Source organism: Halichoeres trimaculatus, unplaced genomic scaffold (assembly GCF_033239565.1).
Source record: "Halichoeres trimaculatus isolate MK-OKI-2021-1 unplaced genomic scaffold, fHalTri1.1 fHalTri1_scaffold_6, whole genome shotgun sequence".
NCBI classification, from domain to species: Eukaryota; Metazoa; Chordata; class Actinopteri; order Labriformes; family Labridae; genus Halichoeres; species Halichoeres trimaculatus.
The window spans coordinates 13,742,391-13,767,208 of NW_027437184.1; the positions used below are offsets into that span (position 1 = coordinate 13,742,391).

The 24,818-nt window shown below is 38.6% G+C and overlaps 1 protein-coding gene across 2 annotated transcripts in view; it reads right to left on the minus strand.

Annotated features, from left to right (window-relative positions):
* The window catches only part of sez6a (seizure related 6 homolog a), a 120,098-nt gene extending 110,883 nt beyond the window's left edge, over positions 1-9,215 (minus strand). The window contains exon 1 of one of the 2 annotated variants that reach the window (XM_074672691.1): positions 8,854-9,214. In XM_074672691.1, the coding sequence (XP_074528792.1) occupies positions 8,854-8,938 (85 nt within the window). In that variant the 5' untranslated portion in view covers positions 8,939-9,214. Of the gene's footprint in view, positions 1-8,853 lie in introns of both variants that reach the window. The other variant, XM_074672690.1, reaches the window with a different exon arrangement.
* Positions 9,216-24,818: the final 15,603 nt, after the last annotated feature.

Consider the following 24,818-nt stretch of genomic DNA (forward strand, 5'->3'; position numbering starts at 1 on the left):
TTAATATCTGAGCAAGGACAGAGAATATGAAATCCAAAGTCCAGTTAATCTAACATGAAGCTTTTGCAAGTTTTTAGAATTACAAATACAAATCTTATTTTAAAAGATAAAAACTTTGAAATTTGTCTCTCAACATCTGCAGCAATACTTCTGTACAAGTTCTTTTATCCTTTATTCAACATCCTCAAGACCAGGACACACTCTTACTGCACTGAAGAATTGTAATGAATAAATCTGAAGGATGAGTGAGATGTAAAGCTAACTGGTTAGCATGCATTAGCTTATCCTGGGGGAAGTCAAAAGCATACAAACCCGCACAAAAACAATTTTCTTTATTTCAAGTTAACTTTATCAATATGATTCTTTGAATCATTGATAACAGCTTTAGCTTTCGACAAGGTCATCTATATTCCACTCCTGGAAGTTGGAGGAGCCAATCATATATGATCTATCAGTTATTATCTGTACTACATGCTAAGGCTATACTAATGGTTTTCTGCTGAAGGTCACTTCAGTTATGCTGAGACAGACATCTTTTCCAGGTGTTATAAAAATAGTCCATGCATTGCTTTATAATATATGTTGTGCATCCATGACATACACATCTGTTAGAAGTTTTGGTTTGCTTGCTATGACATCAGCTAGACCTACACCCAAACCACCTACATTAGAGGCAATAGCAACTATCACAAACACTCAGGAGCTGAAACAATGCACCCCCTGTTGTTAGCAGTTACTCTATTGTTAAGTGCTAACTAAAAGCAGACAACCGTAAAATCATTGTAGAATAATGCTTGATTCAAACATCAACACTACTGATGTTTCCTACTCTTGCAGACTCATGCACCCTGTTTTCAGTTTCTGTTTAGACTGCTGAGGACAGCTTTCTATATTAAATAACACTTTGTGAGTGAACTTTTGCTTACCTTTCTGTAAGTATATGTGAGTCGAGGAACAGATAGCCAAAAGATTTACTAGATGATCTACAGCAAAATTATAGTCAAGGTATGGCTAAATGACTCAGAAGTTGCTTGTACAGAGCTGCTCATATTTTAGATTGTGAGCCTCGACAAAAGCCAATGCGCTACACCAGTTACCTCAATGCTTTGTAAGAGATTATGGACAGGGTTCTTTCATCTACTCCCATTGTGTAAAAGTGAAGCCAATATTTGAGTTCAAGTCTATCCAACTAACCAAAACCCTTATTTAACGACTGGATAAAAACACTGATTCCTCAGGTCAGTATGGTTCATAGCTGAACAGATTCTTGTCTTACTTTGAGTCAGACGCTCATTCATAGAAAAGTGTATTTTTGTCACACTTTCTCTTGCCATTCATGCTCAACTCTGCCAACACTGCAGTAGCCATCGTTTTTTAACAGTGCTGTCAATCTTCATGTCACTTTTTAACATCTGATTATTTGTAGGGTCACATATGTCAGAATATTTTTTCTTGAATGGGATTTTAAAAGAGGAATTCAATTCCAAATTCTATATTGGAACTGTGTTAGAATGACAAAAATGAACTGCTTCTACTTCTGTATTTCATTAAAATGATTTACAAAATGCAAATAAACATAAAAGAATGTAATAATCATATGTATCAATAGGTAAAATAGTAACTCTATTTTTTTTTTTTTTTTTTTTTTAAAGAGAAGGAGGTTGAATGCTTAGATCAGAATAAGTCAAGGTAATCATGTTTACCCCAGAATCAGGACACTGAAAACATTCAATTATTTGCTTGGAAGAAATGTCAACTGCAATCATGTCTGAGTGTAGGATAACACAAACCGACATGAAAAATGTTAAATAATTCAGGGATGAGAAAAAGTACCTGACATAAAACTGCTCTGAAAACATACTTGTTACACTATTTATACAATATGACCGGTTGTCCTAATTTTTAAAGCTGAGGCTGCATTTTGACCACAACAACACAGTAAACTGTGTCTAAAACCACTTTTTGTCCTGAACATCTGAGTCCTCATCAGAACATCAGATTTAGCTGAAGTACTGCCAGCTCAGTAAGAACACCAGGCTTTATTTCTATAGGGTGTAATACCAGCTGTTGGGAGTAGCATGCCAAGAAAACTGTGATAATATCCAGAATGATCCTTGCAAAAATACTCGTTTCCTTTAACAAATAGAGCTCCACACTTTCGAGGAAGAAAATATATGAGGCAATGACTCAAATTAGGATGCATAGAACATTCTCACGGAGCGAGAGAGGCATTTGCACATGAAGAGCCGAAAATGAGTCGCATTCAGCCAAGCTGTGAGTTCCACCTAGGAGGCAGTGAAAGAGAGCGAGACAGGCACAGAGAGGGGCTGAGACAGGCAGGCAGGCGCCAAGCCTTGAAGAGGGGCATTCTGGCATAATGACTCTCATTTACCATTGACAGGCCTTGGGAAAGTTAAACTAATTATGACAGCACACAGATGCTGAATAGCCCTTGATGAAGTTAATCACTGGCAATCCAACAAACAGGTGTTGCATGATTTCTGTTACCTCCCCTGAAATTATAGGATGTTCAGTTTTTTTTTTTTTCTTTTCCAGCACACGACTCAAAGCAACAATCTGCCCTAAATATGCTGTTTTATCCCGTGATCCTGGCAATTTACTTTAAAATTTTCTGAATACGAACAACACTCGTAATGCTGGGGAACAAAACATGTTGTTACCTGTTGTGTTTCTCAGACAAAAGGGAAAATTTGCAATCGAGTGGAATGAATACACACAAAGTGTTTTTTTAGAAAAAGGAAGTGACCCTCATCCTGATGTGATGACTGGTGTCAAAGCAAGAATCTACAGAAATGATCACCTGCTGGGAGAGTGCAGTGTCTCAGTTTCTGAAAGTATAGTTTTAAATGGAGCCTATTGTAAAGACACTATACTGTTCTTTTATACGTATATGTCTCAAGTAGAGCCACTTTTGTCAGAGATAGTCAATCTACACCAGTCTGAGGAGAAACAATCTCATAATCTGGAACAATAATGACTTTAACTACATACAAACAAACTCTTATAGACATAAAAGGCAATTTAAAGTAAGCTTTGTCAACCAAAAAGAGCTCCTTACTCATTTATTGAACATTTTTTTATAAATAAAACATCTGTCAATGCAACCCAAGATCTCTCTAACAGCTTGTGATGATGTGCAAGCAAAAGATAATAGACTCAGCTAAATGTCAATAAACTGTCATAGACTTCAAGCTTGGCACCAGGGCAACAAGACCTTCCTCTCTGAAAGAATGGAGGAGAGATCAGCTTCAAATACCAGGCTTTCTTTAGATCTGCTGTGAGGAGCATTTTGAATCTAAGTTTGACGCCTCTTTATGATCAAACAAGGTAGTTACAGAAACAAATTTATTTTTCTTATTCATTAAAACTGCTGTAATGAGGAAGGTGTCACATGAAAGAGCAGGATGGAGTAAAAACTGTAGGATAGTGAAAATAACCCCATTGGCTCTCTTTACAGAATATATTTACAATGAAAGTAACACCAGTCAATTATCTTTACTGCCGTTTAGGGTGGCAGTAAAAAGCAGTGTGTATTGATTTGCTTCTTCTGTTTTCTTTCCAGAAAAATAAGACTTACAGGACTCAGTGAGCAGGTATGTGCAATATGTGGCATCTCTTTTTCTTAAAGGAGATGAGACAAACGGAAAGTTCCTCACAGGAGCTTTTAAGAGGCTCAGAGGACTTTGTGGAAAAAGCTAGTGTTCTTTGGGGATAATGACTCAGTTTCCCATGAGCACTTGCACCTACTGTCATGAGGACGTGACTCCTAGCAAGGCTGGCATTTGTTTCAAAGCAAACGACAGGAGAGTGATTCCTGTTCAACACCAGACTCCTTTTTTCAGACAACTTTGTACAGGATCATTTGAAACGTGACAACAAGCAAACTTTGTAAACTCAGTTTGTAGCATAGTTTAGTAGCTGTTAATATTTAGCCTAAAGGTGGACAATATTATTTTTGGAAGATCACATTCATGATTTTATCACTTTTTTTAAATTAGCATTATTCAGACTACTCTGCATGTTATTTAGCGGTATAAAAACTATTTACCTACTTAAAACCAAAGTTCTAAATGGAAAAAAGGATAAAAGATCATTCAAGATGGTATTGTTCGAGCACTCCTTTTATTTAGGTAAAGAACATAGCAAACTTGTGCCAGGTAAAATTTAAACCAACGAAAAATGTTGAGGTACATGACGTTAAGTTCATAGTTTTTAAGTCACTGTTTTTTTGTTTTGCTTAACTCAAAAGGAAAATCAACTTGAACGTGACATTAAAGTAAAGTGCTCACTTGCTGCATAACAGCTAGCTTATCAAGGCAGCATATCAGTTTAGTGGCTTCAACTTGTTTTTTGAGGTAGCACACTCATGTTATTAAGGCCAATAAATATTTAAAATAATATAAAAAGAACCAATCGTCAAGAGAATCAGGTTTTAAACAACACTCCTATCAAATACAAATGTCACCTCTTTTTATATAATGGGATGGGGGTAGAATATGCACTACAGCCGGTTCTACGAACTACATGCCTTGCCAGGTCGTCATCACATTGTCATTCTGAGATCGTCATATGCATGACCCTATTTTGGCGCTACACGATGCTCTGAGACATGTCCACAACTTGTAATGTTTGTTAATCCTGGTTATGTTCTACCAGAGCTCATCTACCAACTCCAACTTCATCAAGCAGAGCTAACGTAACCTCATCTTAATTTTATTGATAGACTCTCCAGTTTGAGCAGACCACTGCAGAATAACTGCTGCATGTCGGCTAGAATGAACATTATCACAAACAGCTTAACCCGTGTTTTGGCTTTGGTTACTCTGTGAGACTTTTTCAAGACCATTTAGAAAGTCCTCACAGTCCCATCTATGTGGGATTGTTTGGATCATTTACAGAATCCAGGGCTGCTCTGTTTCACAAAGAATAAGTTGGCATTTGTGTAAGAACCAGTTTTACTTGTAAACATTGATTTAGAGCATCAATGTTTTGATGCAGTGAGGGAAACCTGCAGGTAGATAGATCAGATGTACACACTGCGTCTCTTCTCATCAAGACTCTGACTTGACCCAGTTCTGTGTACGAGATATGAAAGTAACATCTCATAACATGCTTCATGTCAGAGAGCGAAGACATCTGATGCTTCCTCTGCTTCCTTTGACGGGTTCAAGCTGTTGCCTTCAGGTTGTCTATTCTGGTGAAGGTTCATAACAACTGCTCTCACTTTTATTTGTTGAAATGATTCTGTCACACAACAGTTTGTAAAACTTGTTGAAGTATGGATATTGTGGATTTTAATTTTCACGGCATGAGATTTTTAATTAGATGTACATTTACTGATCATGATTACTTAACTGTAGTTATTAATGTAGTCAGTCAGAATGCAAATAGTTAACACAGTTCCCGTTGGTGACAAAGTGAGTTGGTTCTATTCCTGTAAAACAGTGCTCCCATGAATTCTACTTTAGGGACAAAAATGTGTTTTACATACATGAAACTGGTGGAAGTGGTGGACAAGGTGCTTTTTATTGCTCATATCTTATCCACTCCATCAACATCAGTTCTTATGTATCTCTATGGAAAAGTGCAGTAAGACATATTAAAATGTTTTACCTCTTGTCTTGTAACTCTGTGGGGAGCCAAACATGAAATGTAAATATAAGAGAATAAAAAAAGAGTATACACAGAATCTACTGCGTTACTTCAGTATTACCGCACCTCTCAGTGAAAGCTGGAGGACAAACTAAATGAAAGTGCTTCATAGAAAGTAAAGCACAGATTTAAGGCCTGTCCATTGTAATTGTCTTGTTGTTTTTGAAGGTGCTGTGTATAAAAATCTGGCCATCCTGATCAGAATTTAAACAATCATCCTTTAAACTGATTTTTTTTTCTTGCTCTCTTCCACATTCTTTGATATGACCTGCTCTATTAAAATGTTTAAATAAAAAGATTAAAGGGACAGAAGGCCTGACCAATTAATTTGCAAAGCCAGGTTATTTGTCACAACCCTCGGCTTTGTGCCTTCAGTTCTATGATTATGTTTTTCAACTTAATAAGTGGGTAATTATTTCTTGCATGCTACTTTTACTTTTGTCATTTGCATGTTTTTCTGTTTATTTGATGTTTACCATATGAAAGAAATTGTCGATTATGAAAATGTAGTCACACCAAGAACCACTTTGCATGAAAAGCTTTCTGAAATGAGTAAATTTCTTTTAATTCATGTGCTTTGAGTTTGTTTTTAGACCAGGAAAAGGTAAGACATGGTTCAAGCCCACAAAATCTACTTTTATGAACACAGTAGAGAGAAAATAAAGGCAGATTTGGTTGCGTCATTTTTCTCTCTCTGGATATCCTCTTTTATGGTAAAGAAAACTCTGAACTCATACTCTGAGACTATTCGAGCTGCACTGATGCACAGCACAGCTTTAAAACAACTTTTTTCTTCACAATGCCTCAATACTTTATGACAATCCTTCTGCTTTTACTGCACAAAAATACATGATTGACCTTTATATGAGGCGTTGAATAAATCTCAAATGAAAACAGTAGCTTGATTCGGCACCTTAAATATAAAGTGTGAGGTAAAATAGCCCATTAGTCAAGGTGCATAAGGTATAATGAAGCTACATTTATTACTAAGACTGTGGCATTTTATTAAAATAATAATATCAATTTTGCAGGATTCAGATGAAAAAATAATGGCACAAGTCCTTTTGTAGTACAATGTTTTTGTGCCAGTACTTATAACAGCGAGAGCAATGAATAGACGTTTGAATTCTCCGCGAGACAACGAATGAAAATAACTTTGCAATAACAGTCTGAGGCCATAAATGAAATATTAAGACTTTTATGCAACAAAACCATCATCTCTGTGCATGTCTACCAATATCCAGAACTTCTGACATCAGGCAAATCCCCACAACAACTGATAAAGCCCTTCCACCTTGGAGAATTCCCTCAGACGTCAACATTTGCTGACAGAGCAACAGCAGAGAATTCACTAATGGAAGCTGTTTAATTTTATTTTGTTCTAAAAATAGTTCCCTGTGCATTTTACTTTCTCTCCCCGGAGTTGTGAGCGGAGGGGAGAACAGGGCAGGTGTGCTCCTGGGACATGAGCAACTCTGTGACTCTACAAAAACAATCATAAATTCATGCGCCTTTTACTACTAAGCACTTATGTTCCAGTGCTGAGTGTGTGTTTTCTCAAACAAGTTCATAAAATATTCAGACAATATAAAAAGTGTTAGAATGGTGTTAGGCTGTGCTACAAATAACCAGATTTGCAATTTGCCTATGTACAGTCCTAGAACTCTGTGAGAAGCAGGCAGCACCTTTCCTGCACTTGATATTTTATCAGTGGATATTTTGATGATTGTTTTCCAGAATTGGTCCTCGCTTTTGGATGAGCTTGGATGTGATGACTATAACAAGCCCAAGCAAAGGGAATTCATTTTTGCAATCATTACATTTTCCGCAATTGCTTGTCCCTCATAATCGTGTTCATTTTCAACACGGAGCAGAAAGCTTTCAGAAAAGCATTCATAGAGAAATAATGCAGAAAAGCATTCAGCCTACTAAAATTGTTTACCAGGTAATAAAAAAACATTGTTGCATTGCCTGATATCTATGTTAACTGTTGAAGTGAAGTGTTTCTTGTATACATACAAATTATGAAAGTTAGATTTTCTTCTGTAGCTGTTTATTAAAGATTTATAGCTGAAGAAATAAGTTTTGATGCCAGTATTTACTCACTTATGAATCATTTATTTGCACTCTTTAGAAGCTATATATTGCACAATGTTTTTTTCTCATTATTCACAAGTCATTACTTGTAAATTGCAAAAGCAAACTGTGTCTGCATGCACTGGGGACGGTCTGTGTCTAACTCCATAAGACTGTCAAATAAAGGGGGGAACTGTGCAGACAAGTTAAAACCAGATAGCCCCACAGAATGATAAAGAGGGGGCGGACGCACAATAGAGAAATAATTAGGACAAGGCCACTGTGCATGAATCCTTCCACAAGCACTCAACTGTGTCAAACAGCTTGGTCAATAATCTTCAGCAATTCCTGAGGATTAGAGTCTTATTACTGAGCACCGTCTGTCACACAGACCTCTGTGCCCGAGCACAGGCACTTCCTGACTGTGTGCTCTGTATTTCAACAAACAAATCATCTCACTGGAGGATTCATTACATTAGGGTTGAATGTGGTTCAGAGTGCTGCTTAGTTATAAAATGTGTCCTGAAGTTTGGTTTCCTCTCAGTGGGCTGAATCTGTTGTCATGTGTCTTTTTGCAGTTAGAGCTATATGAAAAGGTTCTATATGCTGTAAATGACAGTTTACTTCTTTGTAACTTATCTTAAATGTATGTTACCAAGTGGCAAAAAGTGTGATTCTGTGACTATAAAGTGGGAACCTATTTGCCAAACTTTGGTGCATATGTTACAAAGAAATGTAGTTTCTGTATTTATTTGCCCCCTACTTAATAACTAACTATAATAACTACATATTAAAAATATCTCTCTGACTAGAGAATAAGATAGTTCTGTATGAAGTTATTAATTCGTGATTATTTTGGTTAACTTTTAAACCGGCCATATTCCACCTTTCTGTAGCATTAATTTGACGATTTCCACTAACACATTGTTATTTTTATATTTAACAAGTATTTCACTCGGCTCATACCTCAACAGACACACTTGTAGATCTGACACAAGTGAACCCGGTGTCACAGCTCGGCACTCAGCTCTGCTCCTGCCTCCTTTAGTTTGTTAGTACGCGAAACAATCCCCACAAAGTGCGTACAAAACCCAAGTTCCTTACCTTGTCCATGGATTTCAACCACAGCAGCAGCAAGAATCAAAACCGCCAACAGGCTCTTGACTTGACAGTCCCGTCTCACACACATGTCTTCTAAACTCGAGGAAGGCTCTTCTCCGCGAGGATACAGAAAGACGTCCTTGTGTTGGGAAAGAATACTTCCAGTGCTTCAAAATAACAAAAGAAACAAGCAAAGCGAGGATTTTTCACGCCAGCGGAACGCGCGCAGAGCCGTGGGGTTTGCTGTTGCACTTCCGGTGTATGTTGGTGCGAAGACAGCTGAGAATAATCAAGTGAAACGCGGAGGTCCCTGTTTAATTTGGACGCTCAGTGAGCGGATTCGTGTCTGTGTGAGCAGGCGGCACATGGAGAGAGCAGGCGGAGAGGTTCAGCACCGCGGACAGCTCCTAGCGACAGATCAGGGAACAGCCTCCTACAACTTCAGTTGCTCACACTCATACTCGATTCTTCTCTCGCCCTACAGAGGTTGTTCAAAGATTATTAAACCCATTTCCCTTTAGACTTTGTTTCATGTCAAAGAACAACTTCCTGATCAGTTTTGTCCGTGAATTATACGCAAATCGGGCTCAAATGTACCTAAAAATTGGGATTATCTTCAAATTACCAATGTAGATCTGCTGATTTAGATAAATTGCTTAAACTAAATAGATTTTTTTTTGTTTGTTTGTTTTTGGCTTATGTTCTTTAGTTAGACAGAATCTTTTTTTTTTCACAGTTAAAAAACAAGAGCGATCAGACATAAATGTAGCTTAAAGAAAGGAATGAACATCCCTAATGCCAACTGGAGCCATCTTAAAAGTTTAAACTTCTTTTTTCTTTTATTTTGAAGGAAACAGTTTGATAAGTTTTGCGTTTTGCTTACACATTTTTTTAAAATTAGCTTCACTTGGTATAAAAAAAAAATGGCCGGGGGTGGGGTGGGGGTGCAATTAACATCTATTGTTATACCATTTAGCTTGGAAATTAGTGTTTATCAGTGTCTTTTGGAAGCTTCTGCAGCCTCTCCTTGCTTATTCCTGCTTACATTAAGGAAAATGCTGACATCACTGCTCTTCTTAATTTTAATTTCACTTAAAATTCAATAATAGAAAAAAAATGAAAGAAAGACAGAAAGAAACAAAATGGCTAAGCTGACAATTCACCATGAGTATGTTGATTTCTTTGTGTTGAACTTAGAGTTTGCGCTACCACCTGAGGACCAGGCATACAGGTGACGCTAACCAGGCTATCATCAGTGTGCAACTGCATCACAAAAGCTGGCATGGTACCATTTTAGAGTATGTTAACTGCTGCAGATCCATGGAAGAAACTCATCCCATCTTAAACTTCATAACTCAGTTACTCAGTACGTTCTCAGGAGTGGGTTATTTTCTTCTTTGTCATGCACTTTTTTCAGACCACTATGGCGGTACATGGTCAAAATAATCATCAAATTTTAGGCTGCATTTCCAAATATTTGAATGTCTTTCTGTCTCTGTTGCTCCTGTATTGTAGTGTATCTTATATTTCAATCCTTGTCTTTGCTTTCTGTCTAATCACTTGAGATGCTATAAGTCTTATTTCGCACTAGCTTGATTTTTAAGTAAATTTGCTCTGCCATTTCTTGAGATACACTTAAAGTAGAAACTCAGCAACTATTTGAAACAATATATCTGCAAGTGAAGTCAATTAAGTACACTCCATTTAACTGAGCAACAGCATCCTTCTCTGATTCCTAAATCAATACACTGGTAAGAATGGGTTTATGTTGCTAATTTATACTGTTTAATGAACCTTGAAGCAGTTTTGAAATACACAATAATAGAATTTTTAAACAAGTAATCAATTGAAACTCATCGCAATCAACTATTTAAATTTTTTAGTTGAGCTTTTTTTTAATGAAGGAGTTATTTGACAGCCCTTTGCATTTATGCAGACATTTCAGTCCTTTCAGAGTCCAGCTTTGGACATAAATAGTGTAAGGCACATCTGTTCTCTGCCACAGGGATGTATTGACCTTTATATAAGACATAAAGGTGAGTGAGAAGCTGATGACATGTGACGAAGCATGGTGTATTGCATTACAAGAAGAGAGCAGATGTAGGTGGAGAAGTGCCTGTTAGAAATACAGGGGGCTGAGGTCTATTTGCTTAACTGAAACATAGAAAACATGCTTCTTTTCAAAGTGTTACCATCAATGTTTTGACCACCTTTCATAAAACATTATTTATGAGTGACTTTTAGAAACTATGAACCTAAATTTAGCATACAGCCTTCTGACTACTTTTAACTCTCATGTCACATCTCTAGCTCCGTGGTTTTCTATTTTGGTCCCATTTCCAGACCCTGCTGTGCATGACAAGCCCTGAGGGGAGACTTTCCTCAGGTGCTGGAAATAATCATGCCATGCTCTGAGTCTCTAAGGTCACTTTTTTCTTTTGGTCCCTTCACTCTGTTCACAGTTTATGTCTCAGGGCTGTATCTATTTTCCACCGTCTGTACGGTGCTGGTTGGAGAGCTTTACTTTAATGAATAAAGTGGTGTTCTTAAATTGGTTACACCGGGTAAAGCATAACCCGTAAACACGGAATTTTGTGTGTGTAGCAGTGACACAAAACTGTGACAAGGATATAATGAATGCTGAAAGGCATCCCTCAGGGAGACCTGGGCTTATTCTGCTCTTGCAGAAAGTTATCAATCTGAAGCAATAAGCCCCCGTGGTACCAACTCTGAGCACTGACCTTTGACCTCCATGAGCGGGTGCAAAAGAGATCAATAAGATGGTGCATCAGTACTCCTGTAACACCAGGGTAAGGTAAACCACCATAGACTCACTTTTCCATTTTAAACTAATTGTCTCATCATCAAGTCAGAGCATGACGAAAGGGATTAATCTGGAAAATATGTTAATACACGTTTAGCAAAACATTTTTCAACTTGTGACACCAAAAATAATCAGAAAGTATGAGTAGATACTATCTGCTGTGCTTATCGTGTAGCCCTTAAGTTTTCTAGGTCATTTAGCCTGATTTAATTTAACAAAAAAAAATTGATGTAGGCAGAGAAATAATTGCTATGTGCCAGCTTTGTCTTCATCCTGACAGAGGTGTCAACTTAACTGAAACATGAACAATATATTCAGAGTTTTCGAGGCTGTTAGATTGAATAGAGTCCTTTTTTTTTTTTCAAATGTGAGAGGACACTGCAGGTTGGAGTGCACTCACCAACAGTCTGTAGTAATTAAAAGACCAGAATAGAGACGAGGTTTTCAGAGGAGAGAGAGCTTAAGAGAACTACTGCAAAACTCATTGAAGACACTGAAACAGTGTGTGTAAGCAGATGCTATTTCAAAACAAGAACACTCAGTCTAAAAATAAAAGTTGTACAGCCCAGCACTAGAAATGTACACCTGTTCTCTGTGTGCCTCTGTGTACTTCAGGTGTGATGAGTTATTATCTGTGAATGGAGGAGCTATCCTCTATTGCTCATTCTCTAAGTGCTGTAGCCATGTCAGTCAGAGGCTTTGTGAGGGTCAATGTTGATTTCTTTCCCAGTAAGATGTCCCCAGATGATTCCAGGTCTTCATTTCTTTGAGACACGTACTATAGGTTTTTTTCCTGTTGTTTATCCAACTTATGTGGAGGCTAGTCACAGAGGAGACCCCATACACAGAAGCTACAGCTTTAAATGCAGCAGCTGTTGCTGATTTCACTCGTGACCATGACCCTTCACTTCATGTTTGCCCCCACTCTCTTCACCCCACATTCCCTGCATCTCTTCAGCTATTCTATCAATCCAATTCTATCCAGGTGGTAGGACACACACACACACACACACACACACACACACACACACACACAGAGAGAGAGAGAGAGAGAGAGAGAGAAATGCAAGAATGCATAAAGGGATTTTTGGTTTGATTTTTATTTTTTGTTTTAAAATCTTGATAAACAAACTTGAAGAAAAAAAAAATAGATAAATCATGATTGTAAAAAATGAAGTTGTACATTTTGCACTCCCAAAGATTTTACAAATATCTATGGATATGTTTTGCACATAGAGAAACGTCCTTATAACCAAAATTGTTGGTAAAGATAAAGAAGACCAAGAATACATAAGAAGATAAATGCCAGCAGAAAAGTTATTTTGAAATTTCGATCCTTCATTCAGATCTTCTGTCACAACGTAAAGTAAAAACAGTTAGAGTTTTGATATTTAAGAAAAAATTCTTGGTTGAAAAATTGAAATAATTTGATTTATGTGATTAAATTAGTCATAATGTCATTATTTTTATAATTCTGTTTTTTTTTTACCTTGGATTTCTAAAAAGTTCCGAGAAAAAAAATTGAATCCCAATGTTAAAGCCAGAATTTTGAGGAAAAAGTCAGTTTAAAAAAATAAAAATAGAATTATAGAGGAAAAGTAGAATTCTGACTTTGTTTAAAAATGTGGACCTCAAAGAATTTTGAGTTTGATATGGGAATATTGAAAAAAAAAATCAGATTTATTTAAAAATGAATTCAGAAGTCTTGGAAAAGAGGGGAATACTTGGAATTTAAGTTAGAATTCTGACTTTAATGTCTACATTTTTGTAATATTGCTTTTTACTTGCCTCAACTCTGACAAAAATCATTAGCCTTTTTTCTTTTTCGACAGATAATCTGCCGTCCTATTTCACAGCAACAGGATTAAATCGGACTCTGTTACTTTAAATACTTTTTCTGTGTTTCTGTTCTACCCATTTAAAGAGCTAACACTGGGTCGTATGTAAGTATTACTTGTGGATAAATTTTTCTGTCATCTGGTCAAAAATTTTCAGAAACTTATGTCCCTCTCCTCTAGTCATACATATGCTTGTATATATTAGTCTGCTCCAGTGATGCTTGGCTAAAAAGTGATGCTTGCATTTAACGTAAGCTCAGCTGGTAAATTATTTACTGATGTGGCACCAAATCTCAAGAAGTTTAACCTCTAGACTCAAATCCTTGTAAAAATAATAATAATAATAATAGAAATAAAAAAAATATATTTAATACCAATAACTACACAAACCTAAGTTAATCCACCATGGGCAAGCAACATTGGCAGACAGAAAACTTCCTCTAAAGGCAGAAACCTCAAACAGAACCAGATCCATCAGAGGGCAGCTATCTGCCTTGACTGAATTCACATAAAAAGACAAATACAGCAAAGGCATTTTCACTGCACCCAGACTTATTTTGTTTTTCTGCGTCTTCCTGCCTCTTTCGTAATTTTTCAACATTGACTTTTCTTCCAGCTCCTCTTTGACTTTGCTTCACTCTGCCTCCTTCTGTCACTGCACCAGTGTCTCTCTTTCTCTTCTAAATTTATCTCTCTGTTTCCCTCCACGTCCTCGACTCCTTACATCACTCACGCACTCCCTCTGGCCCGCCTCAGAAAAAGCTCTAATAGTGCGACTCTCCCTTTAGTGAAGCTCCATGGAGCCATAAAGCAGCCCTGAGGTCTGGTTGGCAGCCAGATGGTTGCAGCCAAGCTTTCATTCTGCTAATGGGTAGGGGGGCAGAGCAGTTAATGAAAATCAGACCCTTGAAATGGAATGACCGATGTAGCAAGGTAATGAGGCAGACATCCTCAGCGAGCCTTTACAAGCATTAAGGTAATATTAGATGGCAGCATTATGTAAAAAATACAACTTATGATGACTGTTCATTGGACAACTACAGACTGATTATTACGCAGCATGTTCTGCTAACAAACACTCTCCTCCTGATTCACTCTGTCTGTGATATTCAGATTGACTGGCTTGGCTAAGTGCTTCATCCAAGCAGCGCTGCGTGCCAAATGCTATCAATGAGCTGTCTTCCCACGTAGCATTACATCTATTGCAAATTACAACTCACACATTACAGTCACACACGCAGCAACAGTATCACAGTCAGAGGACTTACAAATGCATTCAGGGCTAATCATCGTGCATTACATCCACAGAGCACAAGCGTGACCCCTTTCAGCCAACAATCACAATTAGAGCACTACTCCAAAATCTGTTCAGGGCTATTTACGGCTATTTGTGGAGCATTAGGGGATGCCAATCAGACATCAGCTGTAAGAGAAGGGGAAATGAGGTAAAAAAAAACAAAAAAAAAACAGAAATGGTATCAAGCAGAAGAACTTCAGCACACTCATATGAGAGCAGTTAGAGGGTGTTGTTTTTTTCTTGTGCAGCTCAGTAAAGCTAACCTTGTGGTTTTTCTTCCTTGAGGTTTTCTCTTTCTTGATTTTACAGTGATTTAAAGAAATACACCATTCTCCCTGATTTATGCCGTGCGACAAAAAATCTTAATATCTAACAAAAATCACAATTACACTTTCACAAACGTGTAATCACAGGGAGCAGAACAGCAGGTGTTATTGCACGTTTTTTGTGGAAGATTGTCAAAGGCGTGTATTGATTTCCTCGTGACAAAAAATAAGTTGTTTTCATTTCTGCAAGATTTATTGTTGATTTTTTTTAAAGCAATTGTCTGCTTCAAAATACCATTCAAAATAAGCCATCACACATTCTTCACAAATGGCAAGTTGATGTTTGTTGTTTATTTCTTCTTTTATTGTTGAGCAAATGCTTCGGGATGTATGCCAGTTTCTTCATCACCTTTGTTTATGCAGGCAGTAGCACACAGCTTCTTTTCACAGAAAGGAAAAAAAAAATCACGTTGTTTGAATAGATCTGAGAAGGTTTGAAATCTCCTTTGTGTTGCTTTTTTCTATGCACTACATGCCATTCCTAAGAAAACTGCAAAACCCTCTTTTATGATTTGTGCCATTCTTATGACTTCATTTAGTTGCTGACACACTTGATCTTACCAGTAACGGAACTGTTTTTAAAGTTTTTATCAGGATCTGAAAAGCTTCACCTCTGATACAGCAGGATAAACAAGCTGAGAGTGAGGAATGTGATCGATATCCATGATGAGGGGGAGGCTGGCTAATACGAGACCAAACCAAAGTGGACTCCCTCTGATCTCTCACATCACATGCTTCTCGCTCCCACTGGAACTGGGCTATCTTCCTTTTCAGCCTCTGCACATTTTAAAGAGAGGATGATCAATGGGGAATGTCAACTAATACACAATCGTCTTCATATTTCTGGTTAAATACTGAGTGTTTCTGTCTAAAAAAGAAATATCACCTTCAACCATGTAAAAAATAAATAAATAAATAAATAAGTAAATAATAATAATAATAATAATAATAATAATAATAATAATAATAATAATAATAATAATAATAATAATAATAATAATAATAATAATAATAAATAGGTAAATAAATAAAAAAAATAAATAAGGGAAAAAAATGTCAGAATTTAGTTTTCATTTCAGGTCCTGACCCACTTAAAAATGTGATAACCAAATCAAAGTTTGTGAGGGCTTTCACAGTTCAGACAATACAAAAATCCTGTGTTGCATTTCTCCTTTGGCTCTCTCTGTGTACCATAGTTTAAAGCTTCACAAAGCACTCAATATGACTGCCCTTACAGCAGTACTTAAGGGCTTCCTTTCACCATTTCAGTGGCAAATAAAGCTTAAAATTACAGTACACTTACTTACTTGAAAGATTTCTTGTTACAGGTCAGAATTGACCTGAAACATATGCTGGCAAAGTGTAAAATATGAGTGGTATTTAAAGGTTAAATAATCTACTCTGTTTTTTCACATTTTAGTCAGGACCAGTCTTGTTAAAAAATGTCTATTGTTTGAATGCAATAAGTTGTATTTTGGGGAATGGCTCTGGTCTGGCAGCTCCTTGCCCTTTCATGTGACCACATTGACTGTTAAAGCTTGAAGTAGGGAGAGCACATAACCCCTATTTAACGTGCAGAGCTGAGGCAGGAAGAGCAGCAGCAAAAACTCCCAGGGATACAGGGTAGAGCGGTCATCAATGACGATATGTATGAGACTTGTAAAGGTGGAAACAGCATCAAGGGAGGAGCAAGGGTGGAGCTGGGGAGATTTGAATAGCACGCCCATTTGCTCTTTGCAAATTGGTTGTGTCAATGTAATCAGCTGATAGGGGTGGTGGTACTGACAACTGATGTACTTAAATCTGTGGCCTTCCTGAACTTGTGCTGCACTTAGTGTAAAATACCCAGATCTATCAGTCTGTCTTTTTCACCCCCATGTTTAGAGAAGATCAAGAACTGAATCAGATCCTGTTGTGAAAAATTTTGGTGTAACTGTATTGAAATGCAGCTTGTGTTTCAAACTGTTTGGGTGGATCTCAGAGAGTACAGCTTTTGCTTCGGCCATAGCTACTGAAGATCCAAATAATACAGAAGCCATAACCAGTCATAAACACTCAGAAATTGCCCTGACTTTTCAGCCACAACCTCGTCCCTTGATTTTGTTACCACTGTTTGAAAAATCTGCATCATGGTTAATGCTCCTCAGTTTAAAAAGGCGTATCCACTTCACATCCTGGTGTCTGATTCAACAAAGACACCTAAACATGAAGTTTCTCCAAAGCTCGCTTGTGACAGTATAGAAAATGATTCAGTGTATTTCCCAGCATTGTTCTGTCTTCCCTCATCTCCCCCTCCCCACTTTGTTGTGCTCTACCTCCTGCTAGAGCCCACTTAATTGCACATTCCTCATTACCATGTATTGGAAGAGAGAGCTCCCTCAGAGCAAGTCAACTGCACTGCAGACAGTTTTTCAAAGCCTTCTGTACACATTTCTGCAGGAGAAAAAAGAAACTGGGGAGGAGGGGATTACAAGCTCTTGCTGACCTTTGACCTCCAATTATGAATTTCGCAAACTGCTTCATGGATCCACGACCATCAGATATGAAAGAGACAGTCTGCGGGAGGAAAGATTTCTCTTCACTGCCTGTTTTGAACTGTTGTCCTCAGTCTGAGTCCCTACAGTGAGAATAGAGTAGATGTGACCCCAAAGACTGAGCAGCATCTGTTAACCCCCTCGATCATTGCTTCTATCTGACGGCAAGGCTGGAGCAGCGTCTGCCCAGCCATGCGGGACCCTGCCAATAGATTCAGCAGACTATGGTAATGAGTCCAAAAGGATTCCCAGGCTCAGCGCTGTCACTTTGACGACTCCAAAATTAACTCTGCGCTCGAGATTTTCCTCAACACCTGCTGTAATAACATTCAAGAGAGAAGGAATATGTCAGTAATGCAGGTACAAGAAAATTAATGTAACCCCTCTTGTCAAATGTAATTAGAGCCATGGTGACACAGATATGGTGCAATGGATGTTTTGAAAGGGTGAAGCAGGAAATAATTGCAGCAGTGAGAAACCCAGATAACAGTATCCTCTGTGCTTTTTGCAGAGGCGTGTGCAAAGATAGTTTCTGTCCACAAGTATAATAGAGTTTGCAGCTAGAAGGAGGGGACACTTTTTTCACAAACACACAAATGCAGAGAAAACACAACACACACACACACACCAACACGCAAGATGTGACAAACAGAAAATTTGCATTTCTCCTCTCAAACGCACAAACCTTTCAAGTAGCATGTGACACTCTGTCCCGTACTTTTACAACCACATCTCTGTTCCCGCTCTCCTCCCCTTCTTCAGAACGCTGTGTACCTCCTTTCTCTCCCTCTCCCTCCCTCCCTCTCCTTGACCTTCTCTTTTCATTAGTCAGAGTGTGTCTCATGCCCCTGAGCGTGCTGATAGTGCACTGCTCCAAGGCTGCATTTATCAAGATGATAAAGCACTCGCAGACAACAGCCAAGTATCTCAAGGCTAGTGGCCGCCGTACCTGACAAGTGACAACAAGTCACACAAACAGCTCCACCTCCAATCCTCCCCTGATCCCCCCCCTTCTTTGCGCTATCTCTCACCCTCGATGGCCGTATACCGTTTCTAGTCGGTCACAGGTTGTTTCCTTGTGTCACACGAGCCCCTAATGAGAAGTTAAGTGCAGATGAAGGTGGGGTGACTGCACCAGACAATAGATCTGCCCTCTGCCTACACATGCTCACTCACTTTTCTCTCGCACAAATACAAAGACACAGATCTTTAAGGATATGGTCGGCTTTTCTGTGATTTTTGTTGTGATCTTTTTGTAAGTTGCAGTGCGCTGAGATTTTATTTTCTTTGTAATACAAAAATATGAGATAAACAGTTGATCGAATGCTCATATGAGGCATCTTTTAGTTAAGTGAACTATCTGTTCTCTGAGACAACTCAGAGTTGATTTTTACATCAAGATACAAAAAAATGTAAAATTCTATATATATATTTAATTACCTAATCAAAGCCTTAACTGTTTGTAATTATAACTCAAGTATTAATTAATGAAAATTAAAATCATGAATCACTATTATTGCACTGGGGGTGCTTTTTGGATATTAAGCATGGACTGTGTATTGAGTGGACAGCGTGGCTCTGCCATTTATCATTGTACAATTTTGAAGCCAAAATACCCCCGTCACAGGCGCCGCCATTGGTAGCTGATGTGCAGCCAGAGTCTGCACAGTAAAGACTGTGAGGGATTCTAGCAGAATCTGAGTGCAGCTGGGTGACAATATATATATATATATATATATATATATATATAAGACTTATATATATATAAGAGATATATATATAAGAGACTTATCACTTCTTGGCTCAACCTCCTAACATATTTTACAATTTACAAGAACAGCAGCTGTCATTCATTATTAAACGTGATGTATAACCTCATTTTTAACCTCTTGTAACTAATGAAAACAAAATTTTTCAGAAAAAAGAGGACTTGAGTACAAGGCAGCCAAATAATTTCGTCAAATCACCACAACAGTTGGACGTAAGAAACATTTCTACGAGGAGTATTAATTTTTAAAGTTGACCACAGCGCATCTGGAATAACTGGAGAGCTGGATTTTTTTACCTATACTGCAGCCAGCCACCGGGGGGGGGGGGGGGGGGGGGGTTGTGGCAACCTCACTTCAAGCCGAGCAAGATGATGTCCATTTTATTACAGTTAATAATATTAGGTGATTGATAATCTATATGTTATCAATGAGTTTTAAGCTGTTTGACCTGTGATTCAAGATGCTAAGTTGATAGGAGACAAATAGATCATAATGTCTCGGACATCTGAGTTTAACCATGTTGTAATTGAACTTCTGGTTTATCAAAGCAAATGATCCAGTTTGTCTCTGGAAACTTTAGACAAAACACTAGTAAGCTGCGTAGTGTTTGTCATCAGGGTATCACTGACACCATTGCTTGGGTCAAGTAAACCACACCCTACAGCTTCATCTGTGAGTCCTCAACATAGACTGTATAAAACATGGACATAGTCTCGCCAACGTCACCCATCTGTTTCTGAAACGGAAAATGAAGCACATCGGCTTTAGCGGCCATATTGGTAGTGGCAAGGGCTTAGCCTACAGCTATAGGGCGCCTGTCGGTCACGTGACCCTCAGCTGTGCCTCTTATTGGGGAAGCTCGCGATCTTGATATCCTCCGAACGGCCAAGTTAGAAAAAAAGTCACCCCCTGTACAATGGGTGCTGATAGTAAAATTAACGACTCAAACAGGAGACGTTTTTTGAACCAGGCTGTAAATAGGTTAATTTCTGCTTTGAAAATGGCTTTTTTTGGCTTGGTGTATATGTGACTTCCGGTACTTCCGGAGCCAGCCTCAAACGAACACAAGAGAAACAGCAGATTTTAGCACTTCCTCATTGTCTCATATTCTTAGACCGGAGGTTGCCACTTGGTCCTCAATCAATAATTCAAAATACATAGGCATATCAAGATGCCGTCTGTTATCTGTGCTTGTTTGTATCTGGGTAGTCATTTAACATTGTAACAGCTCCAACTAGAGGCCAGTAGCTGTGCTAGCAGACATGACACATCAACAGCAATTCAAGCCAATAATTAAATAAACTTAATGATTTTTTTTTAACTAACTAGTTATTCTGAAGACATCGGGTAAAGCTGGTAGTCAGAGTTTGTCAATTCAACTGAAACCTTGAGAGCTAGCTTTGATAACACGTTTAAATGACAAAAAGATGCAAGTTCAGTGCAGCAACCAACTGATAACATTTTTTACACAAGTAATTTTAAATAATTTCTGTAAACCCATGCTGTAAGTTTATTTCAGACCCTGAACTTTTTTTAACACCTACTCTCAAGAGAAGTTGAATGACTACTTTTAATATAAGAATCTGTACCTCTCCTTGAGTACATACAAAAAAGGTACCTTTGCCATCTCAGGTCTAGGTTCAACGACGTTCTGTTAAACCATGCAGGCCTGACTCCCACAAATGCTTTTTCCAACTTTAGCTGCAGCTTTCATCTGTACCTGCTAGAGAATATAGGTACGCGCAATGTGCCAGCAAGTGATTTACGACCCTAGAGGTCAAGAGGTCACCCCCCTCCCCCCACCTGTTGTTGTCAATCAATTACATAACAACACCTGTTGTAGTCAATCAATTATTTACATAACAACCCCGCCCCCTCACCTGATGTTGTCAATCAACTCCCCCCCGCCCGTGGGAACTTGGGGTGCCCCCACCCGTGGGAATTTTGGGTTGCCCACACCCGTGGGAACTCTGATTGCCCCAACCCATGGGAACTTTGGTTGCCCCAACCCGTGGGAACTTTAGGTTCCAGATACATCACTATTGTATATTTAATGTTCTTTCGATATAAAACTATGATTATTTGAATACTTGAGGAGAATACTTGTTGCTGAATACATTGAAATGTCTGCAAACAGGCTAAAAGAAAGCTAACTTGCTTTCAAACACACTCATAGAAAGCTAGCCTGCCTCCAGCTAGCCTAGTAGATGGCTAATTTACCTGCAGCTAGCCTAGTAGATGGCTAATTTACCTGAAGCTAGCCCAATAGCTGACTAATTTACCTGCAGCCAACCCATTAGCTGAGTAATTTACCTAAAGCTAGCCTATTAGATGGCTAATTTACCTGCAGCTAGCCCAATAGCTGACTAATTTACCTGAAGCTAGCCTAGTAGATGACTAATTTACCTGCAGCTAGCCCAATAGCTGACTAATTTACCTGAAGCTAGCCTAGTAGATGACTAATTTACCTGCAGCTAACCTAGTAGATGGCTAATTTACCTGCAGCTAGCCTAGTAGATGGCTAATTTACCTGCAGCTAGCCTAATAGATGGCTAATTTACCTGCAGCCAACCCATTAGCTGAGTAATTTACCCGAAGCTAGCCTATTAGATGGCTAATTTACCTGCAGCTAGCCCAATAGCTGACTAATTTACCTGCAGCTAAACTATTAGATGGCTAATTTACCTGCAGCTACCCAGATAGAAAGCTAATTTACCTGCAGCTAGCCTAGTAGATGGCTAATTTACCTGCAGCTAGCCTAGTAGATGGTTAAATTACCTGCAGCTAGCCTGATAGAAAGCTAATTTTCCTGCAGCTAGCATGATAGAAAGCTAATTTTTCTGCAAACAGGCTAAAAGAAAGCTAACTTGCCTTCACACAGGCTATTAGATCTGTAATTTACCCGCTCTCAGCTTACCGTCGGCCTTCTGTCTGAACAGAGTAGAAGAGAAAAGCAAATGTGTCATCTATCACGGTATAATACTCTTCAATCAGCAAAATATATGAAACAACTTCTCCACACGTGACAAAAGACCTCTTTCACCCACCACTTTCTCTCCTTGAGCCAGTGTCAGGCCACTGTGACTCAACTAGAGACTCATTCAGCTCCAGCAGTCGGCTCAAGACACAGTCGGCTCAAGACACTCTTTACAACAGTGAAAATTGTGAAAGACCGAGAGAGAGCAATGTGAAGTGCAAGATCTTGTTCATTCATAAATGAAAATTTCACCGTCCCAGTCTCTTTAAATTTACCTCTTACTTGTCAGGACATTCTTATATGAGCAGAATTAAACAACTTCTCTCACACAGGCCTCACACAGCCATACAGCCCTGTGACACGTGGTCCACACACCTCGTGGGTCTTACAGGCCTCGTGGGTCCTACAGGCCTCCACTCCAGTTTCAATTCCTGTGGGAGTACACAACAGATACTCTGGTTCCACTGTTTTCTGTAACCTGTTTGTGTCTTGACACATCTTCAACATAGATTCTGAAGATGTGTTGAGATCTTTGCAGTATGAAAAAGCCTCCCTATATATCCACAGTTACTCTTGTTGCAATCAGTGAACACTTTTTACAGCTGAGGCGGGACGGTGGCGCAGTAGTAGGCGGGGTTCCCTCACTGCAGGACAGCATGGGTGAGGTTTTCCCCGGGTAGCTCTGAGACAGACCCAGTGATCTCTGCGAGTCATTCTCCATCTCCCTAGACTCCAGCAACTCCACGGGCCTCAACAAAGATTTTCAAAGCTACAGGCGTCATTTCTTTAACCCATCATCCACACTCCAGCATTTAGCCAGTTTTCCTATTTAGTCTGAGCAACTTTGCTCCGTCGTAAAAACTACTGATTCATAATGACTAAACTGACAGCCATTACTTCTTCAAAGGATTGAAAATATTCAGCATAGTGTGGTCACACTCCAACTAACATGTTTATGGTAGCAACAACAGCAACAACAGCCACTGCAGGTACTCCAGATGCAGCGTATTCAGATCACAAACGAGCCAAAACCTTTGGGGTGGTTAAAAACAGGTGCAAGTGTTTTCAGGAGAATACCTCCGTTGTACTTATGTACCCTGCAGTTAGAACCTATCACTGAAAGCATAGAGGGCACTCATGTATTCATTCAACTGCATAGAACATCAAGAAACACATGATTTGAGCAGGACATACATACGTCTTGGGATTAATTTTGACCGCTGCTCTGTCAAATCTGAGTGATGATTTTAATCATTATTATCATCATTAAAGACGTGTTTAAACTAACACCATGTTGTCTAGGTCAGTCACCTTACCAGAGACAGAGGCATAAATCAGGACTTAAGGCTCAAAGGGTAACCTGAGGCTCGCACTGCTCCTCTCAGCTGCTTGCAGCTGCTTTCAGCTGTTTGCAACTGTTTGCAACTGCTTGGTTAGAAAAGATAACTTGTGGCTGTAGTAAGTCTGAGAAACACATCATCAAAAACTGGCCGATTAGTCCAACAACAGAAAAAAACAAACAACCGGTACAGTTCTCTTCATTAGACTGCAACAACAGGATCGGTTGAATCCTTTAACTATACGGGGTATGTTTAAACAGTTTAAACACACACACAAACAAATAAATAAAAAGATTTTGACAAACTATCTGCGCAACAGAAAGAGACGTGGATATGAAAAGCCTGCAGTGGTCCCTGTACAGGTCAAAGTTTAACAAAGGAGAAAGGAAAAACAAAACAGAGAGACAGAAGAAAAAGGGCTGGGAAACAGAGTAAAGAAGATGAGACAGCGTGAAAGATGTGGTCTGTGTTGTGTCCCACAAGAGGCTGAACTGTGCAGTTGGCAAAGGAACTATTACATACGTTTCTCTGACGGCTCACTCTCTCTGTGATCTTGTATTATCACCTTCTACACGCGCTTTAATAGTTTAAGCGGCTGTTTTCATATAGCATGCCATAAAGTAAAAACTTATATAGCATTCTACCTTAAGCCTGAGCTCTTTAGAGCAACTTAAGACCCGAGCAGCAGTTGATGACTTTGCCTGAATTAATACACGCAATAGCGCTTTGTGATGAACTTAAAATTTGATTTACTCAAGGATTCAAAAACAGATCTTTAGTACTTCTTGAGCATTCTGTTTCATTTGAAGTTATAAAATGGACTAAATATATAATAAATATATTAATGACACCTTTTACCATATACAAGCCACATAAATAATAATAATAAAGGAACCACAGGACAAGTATGGTTGGTGTTACCTATTACAGAATGGTTATTCTGTATCTTTCTAGAATTACTCAGAGTCCAATGTTGCATGCTATTTTACTCAAAGCACATTCACGGTGAAGTTTATGTAGTTTGGTAGTTTGGTAGTTTCTTTCTATGTGTTCATCGCCTCGT